The 18733-nt window shown below is 32.2% G+C and overlaps 4 protein-coding genes across 4 annotated transcripts in view; 3 read left to right on the top strand and 1 right to left on the bottom strand.

Moving 5' to 3' along the window:
- Nucleotides 1-2389: 2389 nt before the first annotated feature.
- Nucleotides 2390-4550, bottom strand: LOC105623909 (methyltransferase-like protein 17, mitochondrial). Its single transcript, XM_012205280.1, has 9 exons — nt 4494-4550; nt 4262-4415; nt 3770-4163; nt 3513-3666; nt 3288-3431; nt 3125-3211; nt 2883-3021; nt 2585-2723; nt 2390-2525 (listed from the first exon to the last, which is right to left on the bottom strand). Exons 1-9 carry the CDS (start codon nt 4548-4550, stop codon nt 2390-2392), a joined length of 1404 nt encoding a protein of 467 aa, XP_012060670.1.
- A 496-nt stretch (nt 4551-5046) lies between these two features.
- LOC105623908 (xenotropic and polytropic retrovirus receptor 1-like) lies at nt 5047-9821 on the top strand. Its single transcript, XM_012205279.1, has 11 exons — nt 5047-5115; nt 5353-5506; nt 5590-5846; nt 6003-6264; nt 6324-6499; nt 6802-6903; nt 7047-7284; nt 7446-7640; nt 7713-7882; nt 8010-8143; nt 9584-9821. Exons 1-11 carry the CDS (start codon nt 5047-5049, stop codon nt 9819-9821), a joined length of 1995 nt encoding a protein of 664 aa, XP_012060669.1.
- Nucleotides 9822-10896: 1075 nt separating this feature from the next.
- On the top strand, nt 10897-14556 carry LOC105623907. The gene is made up of 7 exons (XM_012205278.1): nt 10897-10981; nt 12137-12748; nt 13443-13664; nt 13765-13831; nt 13918-14079; nt 14244-14349; nt 14461-14556. The coding sequence occupies exons 1-7, from the start codon at nt 10897-10899 to the stop codon at nt 14554-14556; spliced, it is 1350 nt and encodes a 449-aa protein (XP_012060668.1).
- A 3588-nt stretch (nt 14557-18144) lies between these two features.
- LOC105623905 overlaps nt 18145-18733 on the top strand; it is a 5972-nt gene continuing 5383 nt past the window's right edge. The window contains exons 1-2 of the mRNA XM_012205277.1: nt 18145-18303; nt 18590-18694. Coding sequence (XP_012060667.1) covers nt 18145-18303; nt 18590-18694 — 264 coding nt within the window. The remainder of the gene's footprint in view (nt 18304-18589; nt 18695-18733) is intronic.

The raw sequence follows: 18733 nt of genomic DNA, 5'->3' as shown, positions 1-18733 counted from the left end.
CACACATACACACACTAAAAATACACAGAATTTACGTAAGATTAACATGTGCATTTTCTATTTAGTGATATTAGCTTTAAGAAAAAATGGAGTTAAAAATAACATAAAAGAAGCAAAAAAAACATACTCAATAATTGTAATAAACAGATTTGTTTCATAAAAAGTATAAATTTCAGGAAATATATTTTCTCTCAATTTTTTTTGAGTCTACTTATTAGACATTAAGTTCGTGCAATCGGTATTTACATCGGTATTTTGTATTCCTGGTCGGATATACGCACACATTGATACAAATATACGCACAAGTACGCGTACAATAAACGAGTTTCGAAGAGAAAAGTGAAACACTTGTACTCTTGTAAGAGAAAGTTGCATACGGAAGAATCGACACATTACTTGCGCAAATGCGCCGTCACCCTTATTATCCCATAAGTTGCGTAATCGAAGCATATTTTAGCACTTTTATTTTTAAGGTACTCATCATCGCTTTCGAATTCTTATTTCAACTTCATCCACTTTGGAATTCAAGCTGACATCTTTTGATGCATTCGGAGAATGCATCAAACGTGTACGATCCACTGATTCGAATTATTACAAACATTTGCATATATTTCAATTTACATTTTACATACATAAATTACATACAATTTACATAAATTACATTTATTTTATATATTTATAATTTTTACATTTGTATACATACATGCTATTTGTAAATTATATCTAATTGCGATTCTTTTTTTTCAAATTGTTTTAAAGATTAATTGAAATATATAAAACGCACTGATTCGAATTATTATAAATACTTGCACACAGTTCAATTTACTTATTTTATTTGAAAATTATATTTAAAAGTTGCAATTATTTTTTCAAAGTTTAATTAAGGTATAATGCACATATTATCTTCTTTTACTTTTACAATATTACATGTATAAGGTTTAAAAAGAAAAATGTAAATTTTTTAATGTCGATATCTTTAAATTAATAACTTAAAATTTTTTACCAGTATTTGAAATATAATAATGGAATTTGACGATAATATTTTTATGTCTTTATAACACTTATTCTTTTCACACAATAATAAATTTTATTGATTATAAAAATTAAATTAATAAATATTTCATACATCGGACAAATAAATAAAGCTATACATTACTTAAAAATCATTCTGCTAAGTATACCGTAAGAAAAAAGTTTAAAAAAAAAAATTGATGAAGGAGAATTCCTTTTACGCACTTCCTTTTACGAACTTTGAATTTACCTTACCTTGCACTTGGAGAAATTTTCTCGTTCGTTGTACAAGCGGGACTGGTCGTGGACTAGTCTTCGGTCTGCTTTTAAATGCCCCTCTTCATCTTATACGCTTCTCGTAAAATGAATGCTTTAGCCTCAATATAATGTATCAGCGAGTCTTAAATTAATGTTGAAACAGGAAAACTTTGATAAAAATTTGATGATCTACAATATTTCGGCGATATACAATTTAATATAGCAAATATAAATATTACTTTAAAATAATTGAAACCTTAGGAAAAAAAAGAATTCTGTATATTATTTAGAATTATTTCATAATATTAAATGGCTATTCGAGTCGCTCTGAATATTTGCGAACTTTTTAATAAAATAATAATTTATTAATATAATAACTATAAACGTTTCGACCTTTTAAACTTGGCCATCTTCAGTGATCTTGTTCTAATAAATTCTAATTATCTAATGTTTTATTCGCAGTCTTTCTTATATATATATAACGTTCAAATCAATCCGAGGAAATCATATGTCTTCAAATGTATAAATAGCAATATTCTTATTTTCATATTTTGTCAAATGATCTCTTGAAATTCATTCGAACTCCAATTCAAGATTGTATGGCTCCTCAATCATTGTATCAAATTGAAACATTAAACTTGCTGATTATGTTTCTATGAAACTCAATCCTTGATTTTCAATTTGATACAATGACTAAAGAGTACAACCTTGATTTATATGTATAAGAAAGATTGTAAATATAAAACATTAGGTTATTGATTAGAATTTACTAAAACAAGATCACTGAAGATGATTAAGTTTAAAAAGTCGAAACGTTTATAATTATTACATTAATAAATTATTTTATTGAAAAAATTCGCAAATAATATTCAGCACGGCTCGAATAGTCATTTAAATTAATATTATTGAATTGATATTCATGTGAACCTTAATATTATATAATTATTCCTTTATTATAACAATATATGTAGATTATTATTTAACAATTTTCCTAAATAAATTGAAATTTTTATTGTTCATCAAGTCTATATTTATTTAATAAAGTTTAAGGAATGTATATATATATACATAAAATAAAAAAACAACAAAAATAACATTTAATATAATTTTATTTCCTCATTTAAATTTCCTTATTCTTATTTTCAGTAGCCGTTTTAGTAACTGTTTCAGTTTCTTCTAAATTTTCTTGCTGTTGTTCATAATGCAAAGGTAATCTATCGCCCCATTCACTCTCTCTTGCACAACGGTACATATGCCTGACAATAAAAATATTTCATATAATTGTATATTCAAACACAATTTAATAAATACATACTTTCCATGCTTGTATTTTGTAAATATCTCCTCTTTCAGTTCTCCACTGTTGGTGCACATGCGACAGATCGTGTGATTAGAACGTTTTAATATAGCTCGCACGATCCTTGGCCATTGCTCATCATTCTCAGGACGTTTACCTGTAAAAAGAAACATATTTTGTATTTTTGTATTGGAAAGGATATACACATCTCAATAAAACTTAATAATTAGTGCCACTATATAATTTCTATCATATCTTTTATAAGACGTGATTTAAATAACAATTTTTGTTAATTTTATTTTTCAACCTTACTTACTTTTCTTTAACACAACATAAGAATATAGCTCTGATTTGTGTTGTCGACCGCCCAAAAATTGCAATGGGTGATAAAGAACACTTAAATTACAGGGAGTATTATCGGTGGCAAATCTTGGACACTTCAAATCATGTGGACACTAAATCGCAACAATAATATAACAGATTTAAGAGACAATCAATGCATTCAACAATATCATCACAATCAATCACGTTCGGATTTCTTATCTAATAAATACTTACAGGTGAGAAAACATGAGCAAATTGCGTTTCTTGTCTACGTTTCGAATTTGCGTATTTGAGAATGAAATCTCGTGCTTCATTTACTAGCTTTCAAAAAAAAGGAACAAAGATGAGAATTTTACAAAATATATATAGAAAGTAAAATTATATTGAATATGCCTACTTTGAAACCTGCATTGGTTCCTTCTTCTACAATAATCAGGTAGTTGTTAGTCTTTGCCCAAAGGTTTAATATTGTATTAATACGTGATTCCATACCCGGTAATTCAAACAAAGTGTACGCGCTCACTACGATATCATATGTTCGCTAAAAATAACAGAGATATATCAAATTATATATTTTTTGAACAAAAACTTTAATGTGTATAATATTTCATATTACTCTTACATTCGTTGAGATAGGAAAATATTGACGATGAAAAACTTCTTTGATCTTTGGCTCGGCAGCTTCCGCTAATCTTTCCGACAATTCAATCATGAATTCCGATACTTCAACACAAAAGTATTCTTTTAACGTTTTTGACCAGATCTCAGAAGCTGCCCTATAGAATAAAAAAAAAGATTCCTTAATGTTATATTAATCAATCTTATATTAAATATTCTAGGTTTTTTACATCATCTAATATAGTTCACTTTTATATTTACCACATGACTGTGCCAACACCAGAACCAAAGTCAAACAATGTTTGAGGTCTGAAATCCGTGTCGCGAAATTTAATTTCGTTGAAAATTTTATGCAAAACCGCATAATTCTGAACGCCTCTGCCGACCAGGTACATCAGGGAAGTGAGTTTATCGAAGTGTATTGGTTGCCAGTTATAAATATTTTGCTTCAAAATCATCCTGGACTTTCTATCTTTACAAAAATCTATATCCTCTATCGATATCTTTTTATCATGATTATTAATATTCAAACGCTCTTCTACTTTCTGAAATTTTGCTAGTAACTCATGTTGTTCTAATGGTGGATGACGTTTATTCAAGTGATGTATTAATTTCTTTGTATTCTCTTTAATTTTTTTCAAGACTATTTGTCTCTCTAAAAGCATAGTATTACAAAGTAATAATTAATCACAAAATATTCTATAAATATTTTAAATGTAAGAACTAAATGTGTATGCATTGTATAATTTATACCTTTTAAGATACTTTGTATTTCTTTTATTGCCCATTGTGGAAACACTGGTGTTCTAGGAATAACAACACCTGGATGATGCCTATATTTGATTTCATTATTAGAGACTGAAGTAAATACTGTATCACTAAGTACAACTTTTGGTTTCGCTGAAAACTGAAGACAGATCTCATTATCATGTAAATTCTTTTAAATATATATAAATTCAATTTATAGACGTCATATCATACTTACATATCGTAAAGATGTAAATTTTATGCAACGCACTCTTAGTACAATTAACTTTACCATATTTACACTTAAAAGAATTACGTTTATGATCTAACAATCAGTTTCCTCAGCATATTTCTCATCAAAATACTTGAATGTATTGTATGAAAACAAGAGAAAATATTTTAAAATTTATGTACAATATATGATACACGTGAATCACAAATTGTTTACTATGTGTCGTAACCTTCACAAGAAATTTTCTTCATTTTTAAATACAGAACACAACGGTGTATATAAAAATAATTTGTAATATCTTATAACAACGCTGCGAAAAAGTCTCGGTTATTGCGCCAGTTTTGTAAAGAAATCACGCGAAATAGGTTATGACGCGACATAACCTACAAGTACACAATATCTGCGAAACATGCGTTGCCTGACGAATCTAGGGCTTTAAAAATAATTCAATACGATCTTGATGAGTATATGTCAATTCAAGTATCCTGTTTACGTAGATTCGTCGTGTAATCGTTGACACGACGTCTTCTTCTTCCTCTTCTACCTTTTCTTCCTCACCATGAAATTCGCGGAACATTTAAGCGCTCACATCACACCAGAATGGAGAAAACAGTATATCAACTACGAGGTGTACTTTCAATATTAAAAAATTATATATACAGTGTATATATTTTTCTTTTACATTCCATTTTATTTTTGTACTTGTATCTTTTGTATATTTTTTATATACCATATTAATTATTTTTGTTATTTAAGCGATTGCAATCTTTATTTTACTTTTCTCTTTTCCTGTACTTTAAGATTTATTGTATCAACTAATTGCAAGAAATTTACATAATACTTTATGTCATGTAATTATACACAGGAAATGAAGGCTCTGCTATATGCTGCAGTAGAACAGGCTCCATCCGCAGATGTAAGCGAACCATACGTTTTAGATAGCTTCTACAGCAAGTTTGATGAGAAGTTTTTCCATTATTGTGATAAGGAACTGACAAAAATAAATACCTTCTATTCTGGTAAGATCAATTGACATTTGAAATACTTTTATCTAACATAATAGCTATTTAAGTACAAAATGAAAAGCATGTTCTGTTTTCAGAAAAGTTAGCAGAAGCTACACGTAGATTTGCCACACTTAACAACGAACTAAGTGAGATTTTATCAGTTTCTGAGGATGCCCAAAGTCGTAAGGCACGCTATCGCAGTCACATCCTTCACAAAAAGCCAGTATCGGCACGCAAACTTCAAGAGTTAAAATTAGCCTTTTCTGAATTCTATCTTTTTCTTATTCTACTTCAAAATTACCAAGATTTGAATTTTACTGGATTCCGAAAAATTTTGAAGAAACATGACAAAGTATGTAGATTTATTTAACTTTATGTTTGCAATTTATGTATACAATTAATTTAAATGCAGAATAAAAAAAAATTATGAATTTGTGTATGTTTGAGAAACACAAGTAAGTAAGTAAGATATATGAAGAGATATGTATAAAGTAATGATATTTTGTAGCTTTTGAATGTAGACTTTGGTAGCAAATGGCGTGCAGAACATGTTGATACGGCGATTTTCCATACACGGAAGGATATAGATAGATTGATTGCAGAGACCGAGGCTGTAGTCACTCGAGATCTGGAACATGGCGATCGTCAAAGAGCCATGAAACGGCTCAGAGTACCTCCACTCGGAGAACAGCTCTCTCCTTGGATTACATTTAAAGTCGGTCTTTTTTCCGGTGCTTTTGTCATACTTTTTATTGCTGTGATATTATCCGGTAAGCAGAATGAAAATTTTTTCCCTTTTATTTGCATTACATTGACTTTAATTTTTCAGCTATGCGATATAAAAAGAAGGAAAACTGGAAGGTATTATGTCGAATTTATCGTGGGCCACTTCTTATGATAGAATTCCTTTTTTTGATGGGAATCAATGTTTATGGCTGGAGATCTTCTGGCGTAAACCATGTGCTGATATTCGAACTTGATCCACGCAATCATTTGTCAGAACAGGTTTTATGACAGATAAAATCAATATTTTAGATTACAGTTATAGTAAAAAAGATATAATATTAATTTTAAAATAGGATTTATCAATTAGTTGTACAGAATTTTAAATAGTTCTTATATTATTAATAAATATATGTCTTAACTAAACATAAACAAAATTTAAATTATTACTAACTAGTATGATGTTTGTCGTGCTTTGTTCACTTTTATCTTATATATTAATTTTAATTGAAATTATTTTGTATTAACATCTTATAATTAAAAATAGATTATTGATGTCGTGAAATTCATTATTGTAATTTCAGCATATCATTGAAATGGCAACCATACTCGGTCTAGTTTGGTCCATGTCTATTTTGGGTTTTCTATATAGCGATACGTTGGGTATACCACCGTTTGTTCAACCAGTAAGGTCACGCATATTTCTATATAAATGTGTGTCATCTCTAAAATATTTATTTTAAGAGTATTGTGAAAAATTTTAAATGACGAATAATTAATTCTTCATAGTGTAAACAATTCTCAAGGAATTAATTGTAGTTTTTTATAGTTGCTGTTTTATGTGCTATTGGCACTATTTTTATTCAATCCTACCAAGACTCTACGATACGAGGCAAGATTTTGGACGCTGCGCGTTCTAGGTCGTGTCTTTTGCGCACCATTCTTTTATGTGGGATTCGCGGATTTTTGGCTCGCTGATCAACTCAATTCTCTTCATACGGTCTTTCTAGATTTTCAATATTTTGTCTGTTTCTATATTCAGAATTCTTCTTGGACCGATGTTACAGGTCAGTAATTAATTATATAGATGCGACGAATTTATGCTACACTAGTTATTGTACATAACTTTTTCATACTATGAACTTCCTCTTCTTTATTTTATATTTGTATTTATATCTCTAATCGATATTCAATATCTAACGCATCCATATTTCTCTTTTTTGAATAGATACAGACACCTGTATAGTGCGTGAACTATCGATGAGACCGTTTGTGGTGTGTTTACCGGCGTGGTTTCGATTTGCACAATGTCTCAGACGTTATCGAGATACGAAAGAGATCTTTCCACATCTCTTAAATGCGGTCAAGTATGCAACAAGCTTCTTTGTGGTTATTTTCGCTTATTTGCATTTAACAAATAAGAGTAAGTACTTCGCTTAGATAATGAATTAAGTATTGCCTATTTTTTAACTCAACTAGTTGTACTATTAAATAGAATATTACGCACTGTCTACTGAGAATCCCTACTTTTACTTATGGCTGACAGTCAGTGTAGTGAGTTCCTGTTTTACGTATACTTGGGATGTAAAATTGGATTGGGGTCTTTTCGATAGCAATGCTGGAGAAAATAAGTTTCTCAGAGAAGAGATAGTTTATTCGTCACCTGTATGTTTTTTCCATATTAAATTCTATTATATTATACGCACAGATATTAATAATATTAATGACAACGTATTAACTGTTTATTTAATTAATAATTCATCACAGCTCATTCTGCATTTCTATTTTGCAGTATTATTACTACTTTGCAATGGTTGAAGATTTTATCTTGCGATTTGGATGGGCATTTTCTTTGTCTCTAACAGAAATGGGTTATATTCACGCGGACCTTATGGTTTCTATAGTTGCCCCGTTAGAAGTTTTCAGGTAAATATATGTTTTTATTCGTATTTTAATATTGAATGCATGTAGAGAATATATTAAGATTGAAAAATAGTTGTACTAGCTCAATCATTGCAAATCGTCGATTTTTATCGTTGTTTTATTATGCTTAATAAAATGTTAATATTTAAGTTTATGATTTGCACGCACTTTATACGCACATAATTCTTAAATGTCTTAACACTTTAAAAGCAAAACTCAAAAACATTATATATGAACTGGAAAATGAATTGTTTAAACTTTATTCCCACAATTTATAAATAAAAAATTAAATTAATAAATTAAAGAAAAAAGTTATTTTTAAATTTAGATTGTAATTATTGACATGTAATTAAGAATCAATTATTCGCGCTCAAAATTATCTTCAGTAATCTTACGATAATGTCGTTTGCAACGAAATAATTGATTGTCAAAAGTTAAAAGCAACGACTTAATCGACGATAGACTGACTAATCTAATCGCTTATCAATATGCCTTACTAATAAGTCGCTAGAAGGTTCGTGTGGAATTACTTTCGACTGGAGAACGAGCATCTATACAACGTAGGCAAGTTCCGAGCGGTGCGTGATATCTCCATAGGGCCCAGACGCGATGAAGTAATCCATCTGATGGATAGTGTAAACGAGAACGATAACAATGCTGGATTAGTGGAGACCCATGATCACAATCTGATACGTTGTAAATTTGTCTCTTTATTTTAATTTTTTACTTATGTTTATATATTATATATATTTTTTGTTTATTGTTTAATTTCAAAAATACTATTACATTTTTTTTACTGTACAATATTGTTTGATTGAATGCACGACGTTTCATTATGCAATTGTTTGCACGCCCTGGTAAACATTTTTTTCAGAATTTTTTATATAATTTTTTCAGAATCTCTTTATAATTTTTCAGAATTTCTATATAATTTTATAACTTTCTCACATTTCTTATACGAATTGGAACATTTGTCAGAGAATCTATTTCTTTTTTCAGAATTTTTCGTATATGTTAATTATGAAATATCATAAGATTTCTAAGATTTTTTTAATAAGTACAATTTCTGATGAAATGTTATAAAAATCTGAAAAAATTTTAAAAATATTTTTTATGGAATGAGAAATTTCAGAATATTTCAGAATTCAGTTGTATGAAAAATTCTGAAAGAAGATGTAAACTTTTCACATATTTCTGAGTATTTCTGAAAAATGTTCCAATTCGTTTAAAAATTATGAGAAAAATTTTCAGGGCGTTCATAGTGAATTTCATATGAAGTTTTTGTAAATATATATTACAAACTCTGCAATACATATTATATATTGTATATATTATATGTATATATTATATGTAATAATATATACATATATATTATTATTATTATTATTATTACGATGATTAAAAAAACTGGGTCATCGCGTAATTTATATGTTTTCTTGATAGACGTTTCGTGTGGAACTTCTTCCGCTTAGAAAACGAGCATTTGAACAATTGTGGCAAGTTTAGAGCAGTACGGGATATCTCGGTTGCACCAGTGGACTGCTCGGACCAAACACAAATATTACGAATGATGGATGCTTCCGACGGCGTAATAAATCGCAGGCGAAAGCAAAATATAGAGGAAAAACGCAAGCCGATTCGATTGCTCGTAACGGACGAGTCTCTGTTGGACAATAATTAAGGCGATGTGATTATCGATTTGGCATAGTTAAATTTATAGCTAAATTGATTTTTTTGTACTGCCTTATTATTTTGTTTACAATTATGATGAATAATCAAATTGATAAAAGCAGAGAATATAAAAATATGAGAATTTTGGCATTCTTTGGATATAAGGTGTCGAATCATCATTTATGTGATATGTTAATTAGATGTGTTAGTTCATCGATGTGATTAAAGATTACGACTTATCTGTAAATAAATAGTGAATTGATATAATTTAAAAACACAATCACAGGAATCAAAAGGATGAGAAAACCTTATCAAAAACATTAAGGACTGATGTGATGATTTTTATTTCGATTATCTGTATCTCGATTAAATAAATAATTGTTACGAAATGAAACGTTGTGTTTTAAGAACGACATAGGCACGTATCATTTCCTTATTACATTTAAATCCAAAATATAAATTTAAAAAATGCCTCGTCCTTATCATTAATATTTGACAATATTTTTTTACTTTCAATAGTTCTGGAGCATAACAGGTCCATCAGCATCATTGAAATATACAGTTAACAAACTTTGCGTTACCAAGTATATGAACTCAGAGAAACGTTTCTATTCTACCGATATTCAATGGATGAATTAAAGGGTGAACGTCCGGGCAAAATGAATCGGAACCACAGCAATCTTGTAAACGAAACAAATCCTCACATGTGCGGATGCGGGTGTGCAGAGTAGTGGGGATGCATGGCAGCTGCTTAATGACACCTAATGCGCCCATGTTAATCGCCGGCGCAATATACGACAATAGGAGGAGAAAGAGGAGGCGGAAGAGGAGGAAAAGCGCGTCCTCGAGGAACGCGGTGCAGAGTACTCGCGCAACGTCGGAACAAGACGAAACTGGTGTGGGAGGGTGAAAGTCGGTGTGGTGGTCGTTATTGATTGCGAAGCCGCACTAATCGCGCAAGCTCGCTGTCCGCCCTGAATGAAGTGACGTGCTCTCTCGCATATGGAGACGCGAATAGAGAAACGATAAGACCTGTGCAGGGCCCTCAGCAGCCGACCAACAGCAGTGACGACGACGACGAGAGGATGCTCCTTCAACGGGGCTGCACTTGGCTGACGTTAATGCCGCTCCTGTTGAGCTGGTCCACTGGCGAGCTCAGCTTTTATCGGGGTGAGTAAGATAGAGTCTACGGCCTTAAGAGGCAACGTTTCCAGGGGGAATGACACAAAGAAGACCCACTTGTAACTCTTTGAAAATATGTCATATTTTATTTTTAATTAGTAAGAATTGATTAATTAAATGTTAAAATATAATCGATTGTTTCGCACAATAAAAATATATTTACTTAATCAATTCGCAAAGAAAAAAATATGTTAAGGAGCAAAGAATGTTTTAACAGTATTAAGATGATCTAGGTTTTTTAAACAGCATATATATCTAAAAAATTGTTTCTATAACAGTATCAATTCATAAGTTTAAAGAAACAAAATAAAAACAACTATTATCATTTTTATGATAAACTATCATCGTCTTTTGACCCCTTTATCATTAAGAATATTTTTTTTACCATCGAGAAATATTATTCGAAATAATATGAGATGATTTTAGAATCTTATTTCTTTTCGATCCTTTTAAATAAAAATTTAGTACAATTCAAATTTCTCGAACATATGTAGTACAAAAAACGTATTATATAATTCGTATTATACAACAATATCGAAAGATTCCATCCTCTTATGATACATTGCATAAACGAGAATAATGAACGGATAATCCGATGATCGTTTATAGTATTTTCTGTCCTCGAAGCGTAATTAAGATTTGAAGGTCAAGAGTAAATTGCGCGATTGTTTGTGATGCGATTACAGTTTGCTCCAATTCTTATGATCAATTGACATATAATATGATTTATATAAAGCGTAAAATTTTATGTATACGTAACACACAAACATACTTAAAAAGATTTAACTAGCCTACGAATGATTATACTGGAGCAGTGTTATCGTAGAATACCAGCGTATCGTTGGCTACAGGAAACCCGATTACATATATAACAAAAGCGGTAGGAAACTCGGTGATAATAATTTCAAGTTACATACTTCAATTTAACCTTCGCTATTCACGTTTTAGTTCATAATATTTATTGGATTAAAGCTAATATGTTAATATATTAAAACTTTCATCTCTCATTTGATACCGAAGGCGAGTTTTATGTTAGAATTAAAATTTGACGTATTATGAAATAAAGCTGATAATTAGAGGATTGTATGAATCGATGAATGCGGAAATATACACTTTCTATTTTCTCAAACTGACATTACATAGATGCGCTTCCGGAAACGTCAGAGGATGTTGCACTGAAGTTAGCCCGTTATCTAGAGGCGCATCGTCTTCAGCAGCGTCTTCATCGGTCGCACCTGCCTACGTTCTTGTCGTCAATGTACAAGAAACACAACAGTCTGCTGGACCATCAGGAGGAGCGCGAAGTCCTTTTAAAACTTCTGTCCGATAGAAAGGATTTCTTAGAATGGTTGACGCACTTTTATCGTCAGAATCAAATTACGGAACCGGAGTACCTTTCATCTTATTTCAATCTAGATCGCAAGCGTCCGATTTATTCCGAAGAGAAACAGCCGAATGAAAATGATGGCCATTTCTCAAAAAATCTCGGATACGGGAAAATTTTCGATGTGAACAGAGATCCAATGGAGTCCACATTAGACTCTTTCCAAAAAAAGTACATAGACGAAATTGAAACGTTCCATCATGAGGGCGGAATGGAAGCAGCACCTATACGTCCAGCAACGGCAGCTGCATCGGAAGCGACCGAACCAGAATTCACGTATAAATTCGATGACTCGAATTTCAAGGAGAAGCATCCGTTTGCGGTGAAACCGAATGATCCCAGATATTACGGCGAGGAATCATTTTCATCAGGTGAATATTCCTTTGTTCCATTGATTTCATTGGGATTCTTTAGAGTAATGCTTTTAATTTTGATGCCCATAACTCTAAAAAGGATACAAGATTTATTAAATTTTTATCTATTAACATACAATATTCCATATTTCTTTAAAAAATTAGACAAGAACTTTTTGATATTTTAATTTTAAAAAATATATAATAATTGAGTAAAACGAAAAATAAGTAAGAAATTATTTAACTTTTTTTATGTGTATTCAATATGAAAGAAATATCAACTTTAAAAAAAATATTATTTTTTAAATACATTTTCTTATTTTTTTCTTTTAAAAAATCTCAAGATTTCTGATGTATTCAAATTATTTCATTATTATTCATTTTTATTTCATTATTATTTCATTTTTTATTTACAATTAATTTTTCTTACACGATAATTTTTTTTCGAAACGAAATCGAATTTGAGAACATTATCCTTTACACATTAACATTATTATTAAGAGTCTTGGAAGGGAGTCTTAAATTACGTCAGACTATACAAGCATCAATAATTACTTTGCTTTATATTTAATCCATTCTTTTTTTAAACTCTTCCTTTTTAAATCACTTTGACCTGTTGACAAGTACAGTTCCTGTCAACTGTCTTTATTCTTTGTTTTTTCTTAAAAACTATAAATGGCATTACACTTTTTCTTTTTTGTGCAACTCATAGATGATATAGATTGGCAAGACAATTCAAGGATGACTTTGAAGGAGGAGAAAACTGCAAATAAAGAGCGAACATTAGTAAAACATGAAGATGACATGCGGAATGTCAAGCAGGAGACGGATTTAACCGCAAGTTTCGACGTGCCGGAACCGGATAGACTTGCGGGACATCGTCCGGTGAGCGTGCCCATAAATCAGGACTTCAACAATGACATTTATTTTATTGGTAAGCAACTAAAACGAAATAAGAATTTGTTGATTGTAAAAGAATTATCAGATTTTGTCAATTAGTGCGATTCAACGTGATATTTCGTATGTATTTTCAGCCATTGTGGCCGGTTGCAGTGCAGCTGCGATGTTTGCTTTAGTATTGATTAGTTTAACGTGGTGCAGGTAATGCTGATTACAATAATTCATCGCTTAGCTTGCTTTACAACATCACGCGTTTCATTTTCTTTTTGCGGGATTATATTTTTCAGATTACAACGCGGCGCGAAAGCTGCGGCGGACATAGAGTATCCTGCTTACGGTGTGACGGGACCGAATAAAGATGTATCGCCTTCCGGTGATCAAAGGCTCGCCCAGTCTGCTCAAATGTATCATTTTCAACATCAGAAACAACAAATTATTGCCATGGAAAAGTGAGTTTAATTTAGATGTAGTCATTCTTAAGATAATCTATAATATTTAATATAATTACTAAAAAATAAACATATATCTCTCGATGATATCCATCATTTCATAAAAATCTTAGAAATAGGGGAATATTATTTTGAAAGTAATGTTTAACAAATATCTGCTGCAGTCGTACTTCTGCAACGAGGGATCCGGGTTCTCTTTCGGAAGCGGAGAGCGATGAAGAGAATGAAGAGGGTGACTATACCGTTTACGAATGCCCAGGACTTGCATCTGTGAGTATCGTATACAAGGAATCATAATTTCTGTCTCAGAATTCAGAATCTTAAATGTTTGTCCCAATTTTGAATATTATCTTAAGAGTAGCTTTCGATATTTTGTTAAAGACGGGCGAGATGGAAGTGAAGAACCCGATGTTCCATGACGATCCTACTCCGGCGACGCCAGCGACGCAGAGCAACAAAGAAGAGGACCACATATAGTTTCAATAAAGTAGAAAAAATAAAAACCGTACGCGCGCGATCTGAAAAAATCTTTCCCGGTGCTTAGCTCACTGTTAATATATCATATCGAAAACGTTTATCTATTATATTGAGTGTATACAACTTTAATATTTATATATGGCGCGATGAGAAAGAGAGAAAAAGAGAAGCGACATGTTTTGATGACTGGAAGATGAGAAAGAAGAGACTTCGATTCGATCGATACCAAACGGTACCAAAACGACCGATGTCATTTTTCGTTCTGGAAGTAAAAGAACAGAAACGTATATATAGTAAATGAAATCGGAGCACGACAAAAACGAATCAATAAGTGCGCGTTTTATGCAGATGGATTTAATACCTGCGATTTGTCGAATTGGATCACATCGTCGAATTGGTGAATCGAATTGATCTTACGAAATGCCGATGGTGCTTCTTCAAGGAAGTTCAACCCTAAAAAACACCAGTTTTTTAAGTTATATTACAAGAAATATATTGTAAAAGAAGATGATAGAATTTATATCATCTTTTTTCCAATAACACACATGAAGGCGACGTCAATTTTGCGAAATGTTATATTTGGCTGGGTTCAACAAAAAGTAGCTTAATAAACACTTTGTATTAATTGGATTATATTTTTAGATCTAGAGAAATGGTTGTATCTCAACTCAAAATATAAAAATATAATTCAATTAATGTGAAGTGCTCCCTAAACAACTTTCTCTGCTGAACGCAGTCATTGTTTTTTTTTTACGATTTTATGAGCGGAAGAAACGGAATCCGATGAGGAGTGAATTATCGATCAAAACCGTGTCTATGCGAGAACACCCAATTTTCTAATATCGCGACATACTATAGTTTGTACTTTCATAGTAGGAGCAGTTGCCGCACGATTGTCGCAATTATTTTTCTATAACTCGACACCCGGTTGCACATACAGCTCGAATATCTGGTGAACACTTGACAGATATATATATATATATATGTATATACGATCGCGCGCGCGATCATCGGATATGCGTGCTGCTTGAGCAATGGTATACCAAAGTCTATTGTCCGAAATTATACTCCCTTGAAAAGTAAAAAAAAAAGAATTATAATTGTTAATTTAGGACGGTCCACGATTATTCGAATCTGTTTAGTATTGGTCGGATATATATGGAAAGTTATATACAATATTATTGTATAATTACACGATTATATTTCACAAAATCTTAACTCTTATACATCTGTCTTAGGGTATACAAGCATAAATACTACACTAAACAGTGTAGAACGTATCCGTTTTACACACATGGGGAATAGAATGCTATACGTCGGATTTTTATCATTGCAAATATTTTCTTTTAAAATTGCAATGAGATTGTGACAAACAATAAGTTTAAGTTTGTGTTGTACTATTTCTAGATAGATTAAATAAGATAACGAGTTTCTGGCAAGCTCGTTTATAAATAACGATATGTTTTATTGGAATCATGTTATAAAAGTTTCTCTTCCAAAAAAAAAATTAATTAGAAATTTCAAGCTTCTTATTAATTATTTTACGATTGCTTGTAATGTGCTAAGTGATAATACTAAGTAGTTTCATTCGGACTGAAGAGAAAATTATTTGAAAGTATATAAAGCGATATAAAGTATACTATTGTGCATTTTGTTTATTCTAATCTAAAGTAACAGTCTCAAATTATCTTCTGCTTTATGTGATACAAGAAAGTCAATAGCATGAGCCGTGCAAATATACAAATTAAGTTGTCAAGTTTTCCATCCCCAGAAATGCAGCGTTTCTTTACGAATTATAATTACGGAAATGTGCTTGCTGCGAAAAAACTGTTCTCTTTCGACAGTTGCCGATAGATATATGCAAACACACACGTACACGTACAGACACATATACACACGCGTAACATTTGTTGGCTTAAAAAGACAATATATTTTATTTTTCTATTGATAATGATCATTGTTAGTCATGTAAAAGGAATCTAATCGCTATTAATCTTAAGTCAATCAAATGCAGAGCTACTATTTATTTTAACGAAAATGTTAAATGTCTATTTAATGCGAGGATTTAAATGCAGAGAACTAATGGGAGGTATATCGTGTGGTGTACCGGCTCTCCCCGTTTTGCGTTGTAGCTATTACAAAATCCTTCTCTATCCGCCGTTTACGCTAACAATACAGGCATGTGACATAAGATCTCTAAGTGGTATAAAGAATTCTTCCTTTTCCCGCTACCTAGTATATTATTAAGCGATTAATGTACTTTAGCTGATAAGTGTGATGATAAGTTAAAGCATGAATATGTTATATGTTTCTAGTCTTATGCTGACACTATGGCCAGTATTCAGTCGGTTCTTATTTTAAGATCGTTTTAAGTAATGTCTTAAGACACTAATATGATCCTCTGATTAGTTCGTGACTTTTTAAGACTGTATTTAAGACTGTCTTGAATATAAGATCTGACTGGATACCGGTCTATGACATATATTATTACACGAGTACATTAAACGTATAAGCAGAGAACACTAATGAAAAGACAACCTGCGTACAAATAGACTATTGGCGTATAGCGAATTTGTAGCATGATTGTGTGCATTATATTATATCTATACCCCGGGAAGTAGAGAATTATTTGTCGATTGAATTAAACTTAATCGCATAATTGAAATTATAATCTTATACCTTGCAACGTCCGTCTACTTATAAATTGTACACGAATCACACGAGATATATTATTTTCACTCTTACTAATCAAAAGCTAGCGTAAAAAGACAGATGCAAGTTATAGATAAATGTATTATTATTTTATTAATAAATTGTTTATTTTATAAAGTGTCTATCTTCAAATATGTTGCGCGTTAAACTGGTTTTACATTAAATGACGCAAGCCGATCCGCAAGATTGTTGCGACAGCCAATCTGGAGCTTGCATTTTTCCATTAACGCTTCAAATTGTCATAGCAAACTTGCGATCGGTTCGCGTGACTCGTCTAATCAGTCTAATGTTGAACCAGTTTCAAGTGCGAAATAAAGAGGAATAAATGGGAACAAAGGAAAATGGTTTTCGAGCTCGATCCCGGATCCGAGCCATTCCCAGCCATTCCGAGCTCCGGACAGTCCCGGATATTTGAAAGTGCAAATTGCAACGGGGAAGGGATTAACGTCTACTCGTCCCCGCTTGCGCATGATCGCGAAATAGCTTTCGGCAGTTCGGCAGTTCTCGGCGTTCTCGGCTGACTCGGCTCTGTTTCGTCAACACTGGATGAACGCAGAACGCTGCTGTATAAGCTGCATTAGACTGTTTGTTGTAGTCAGCACGCTTCTCTCGTTGCTATTGACCGTTTCCGTAACATATTACGTGTCGTCTACATTACGAAATCATTGTCTTATCGTTACGGACCGTTGTTGAAGAAAGAAACTTGGAGAAACGACGTCCGATTGACGTCCGGACGTCGGACAGTGTCAGATGGTGTCAAACATCGCGGCTACAGATTCGCGCAGATTCCGAGCGGTGGAGCGGCTCCATCTTGCGCAAATCCAAAGTCCGAGGAATCATTAGAAATAGTGTGCGTTATTGCTATCGACAACAATCATGTCGACGTCATCGACGACAAAGAAATTGTCGAATGACCCCGATCAGGAATATTTCTGTTTCCTGTTGAAGGAGGGCTTCAGCCTTTGGGATTACGAAGCTATTGTCAACTTTCCGCGTTTGCCCAATTATGACTTGCAGGCTATGCGGATGCAGCTGGTGAGTATGTTTTCTTTGGTCTCCTTGTGTCGCGCGTATACAGAGTATGGATTACGGACGAAGCTTTGTATATAGGCATAAATTTTAAAGCGCCACTCGTCAAAATACTTGTCCGTTATTTAAAGTAACGTTTATAAAAGTTCAAGTTTTGTGCATGTCATAATCTGGAAAATATGTAGCAATCGATCGATATAAGTCTCTCCGTTACTGAATTATATACCTTTTTTGGAACACCCTGTACATAATTAGCGTGAATGACGCATGACGCCGATTTTCAAATCTGTAGTGGAAGCAGTTTGGAGTGCCGAAGAACAGACGCATCTTCTACATCGACGATGATGGGGACAGAGTGCCAATCGATTCGGAATGCGAGTTTGACGAAGCATTGAAGGTACGCGTATGTACACACACACCACACACGCACACACAC

Source organism: Atta cephalotes (genome assembly GCF_000143395.1).
Source record: "Atta cephalotes unplaced genomic scaffold scaffold00067, whole genome shotgun sequence".
Classification (NCBI taxonomy): domain Eukaryota; kingdom Metazoa; phylum Arthropoda; class Insecta; order Hymenoptera; family Formicidae; genus Atta; species Atta cephalotes.
The sequence above is the reverse complement of the archived record's forward strand: the minus strand, read 5'-3'. Positions and strand labels throughout refer to the sequence as shown.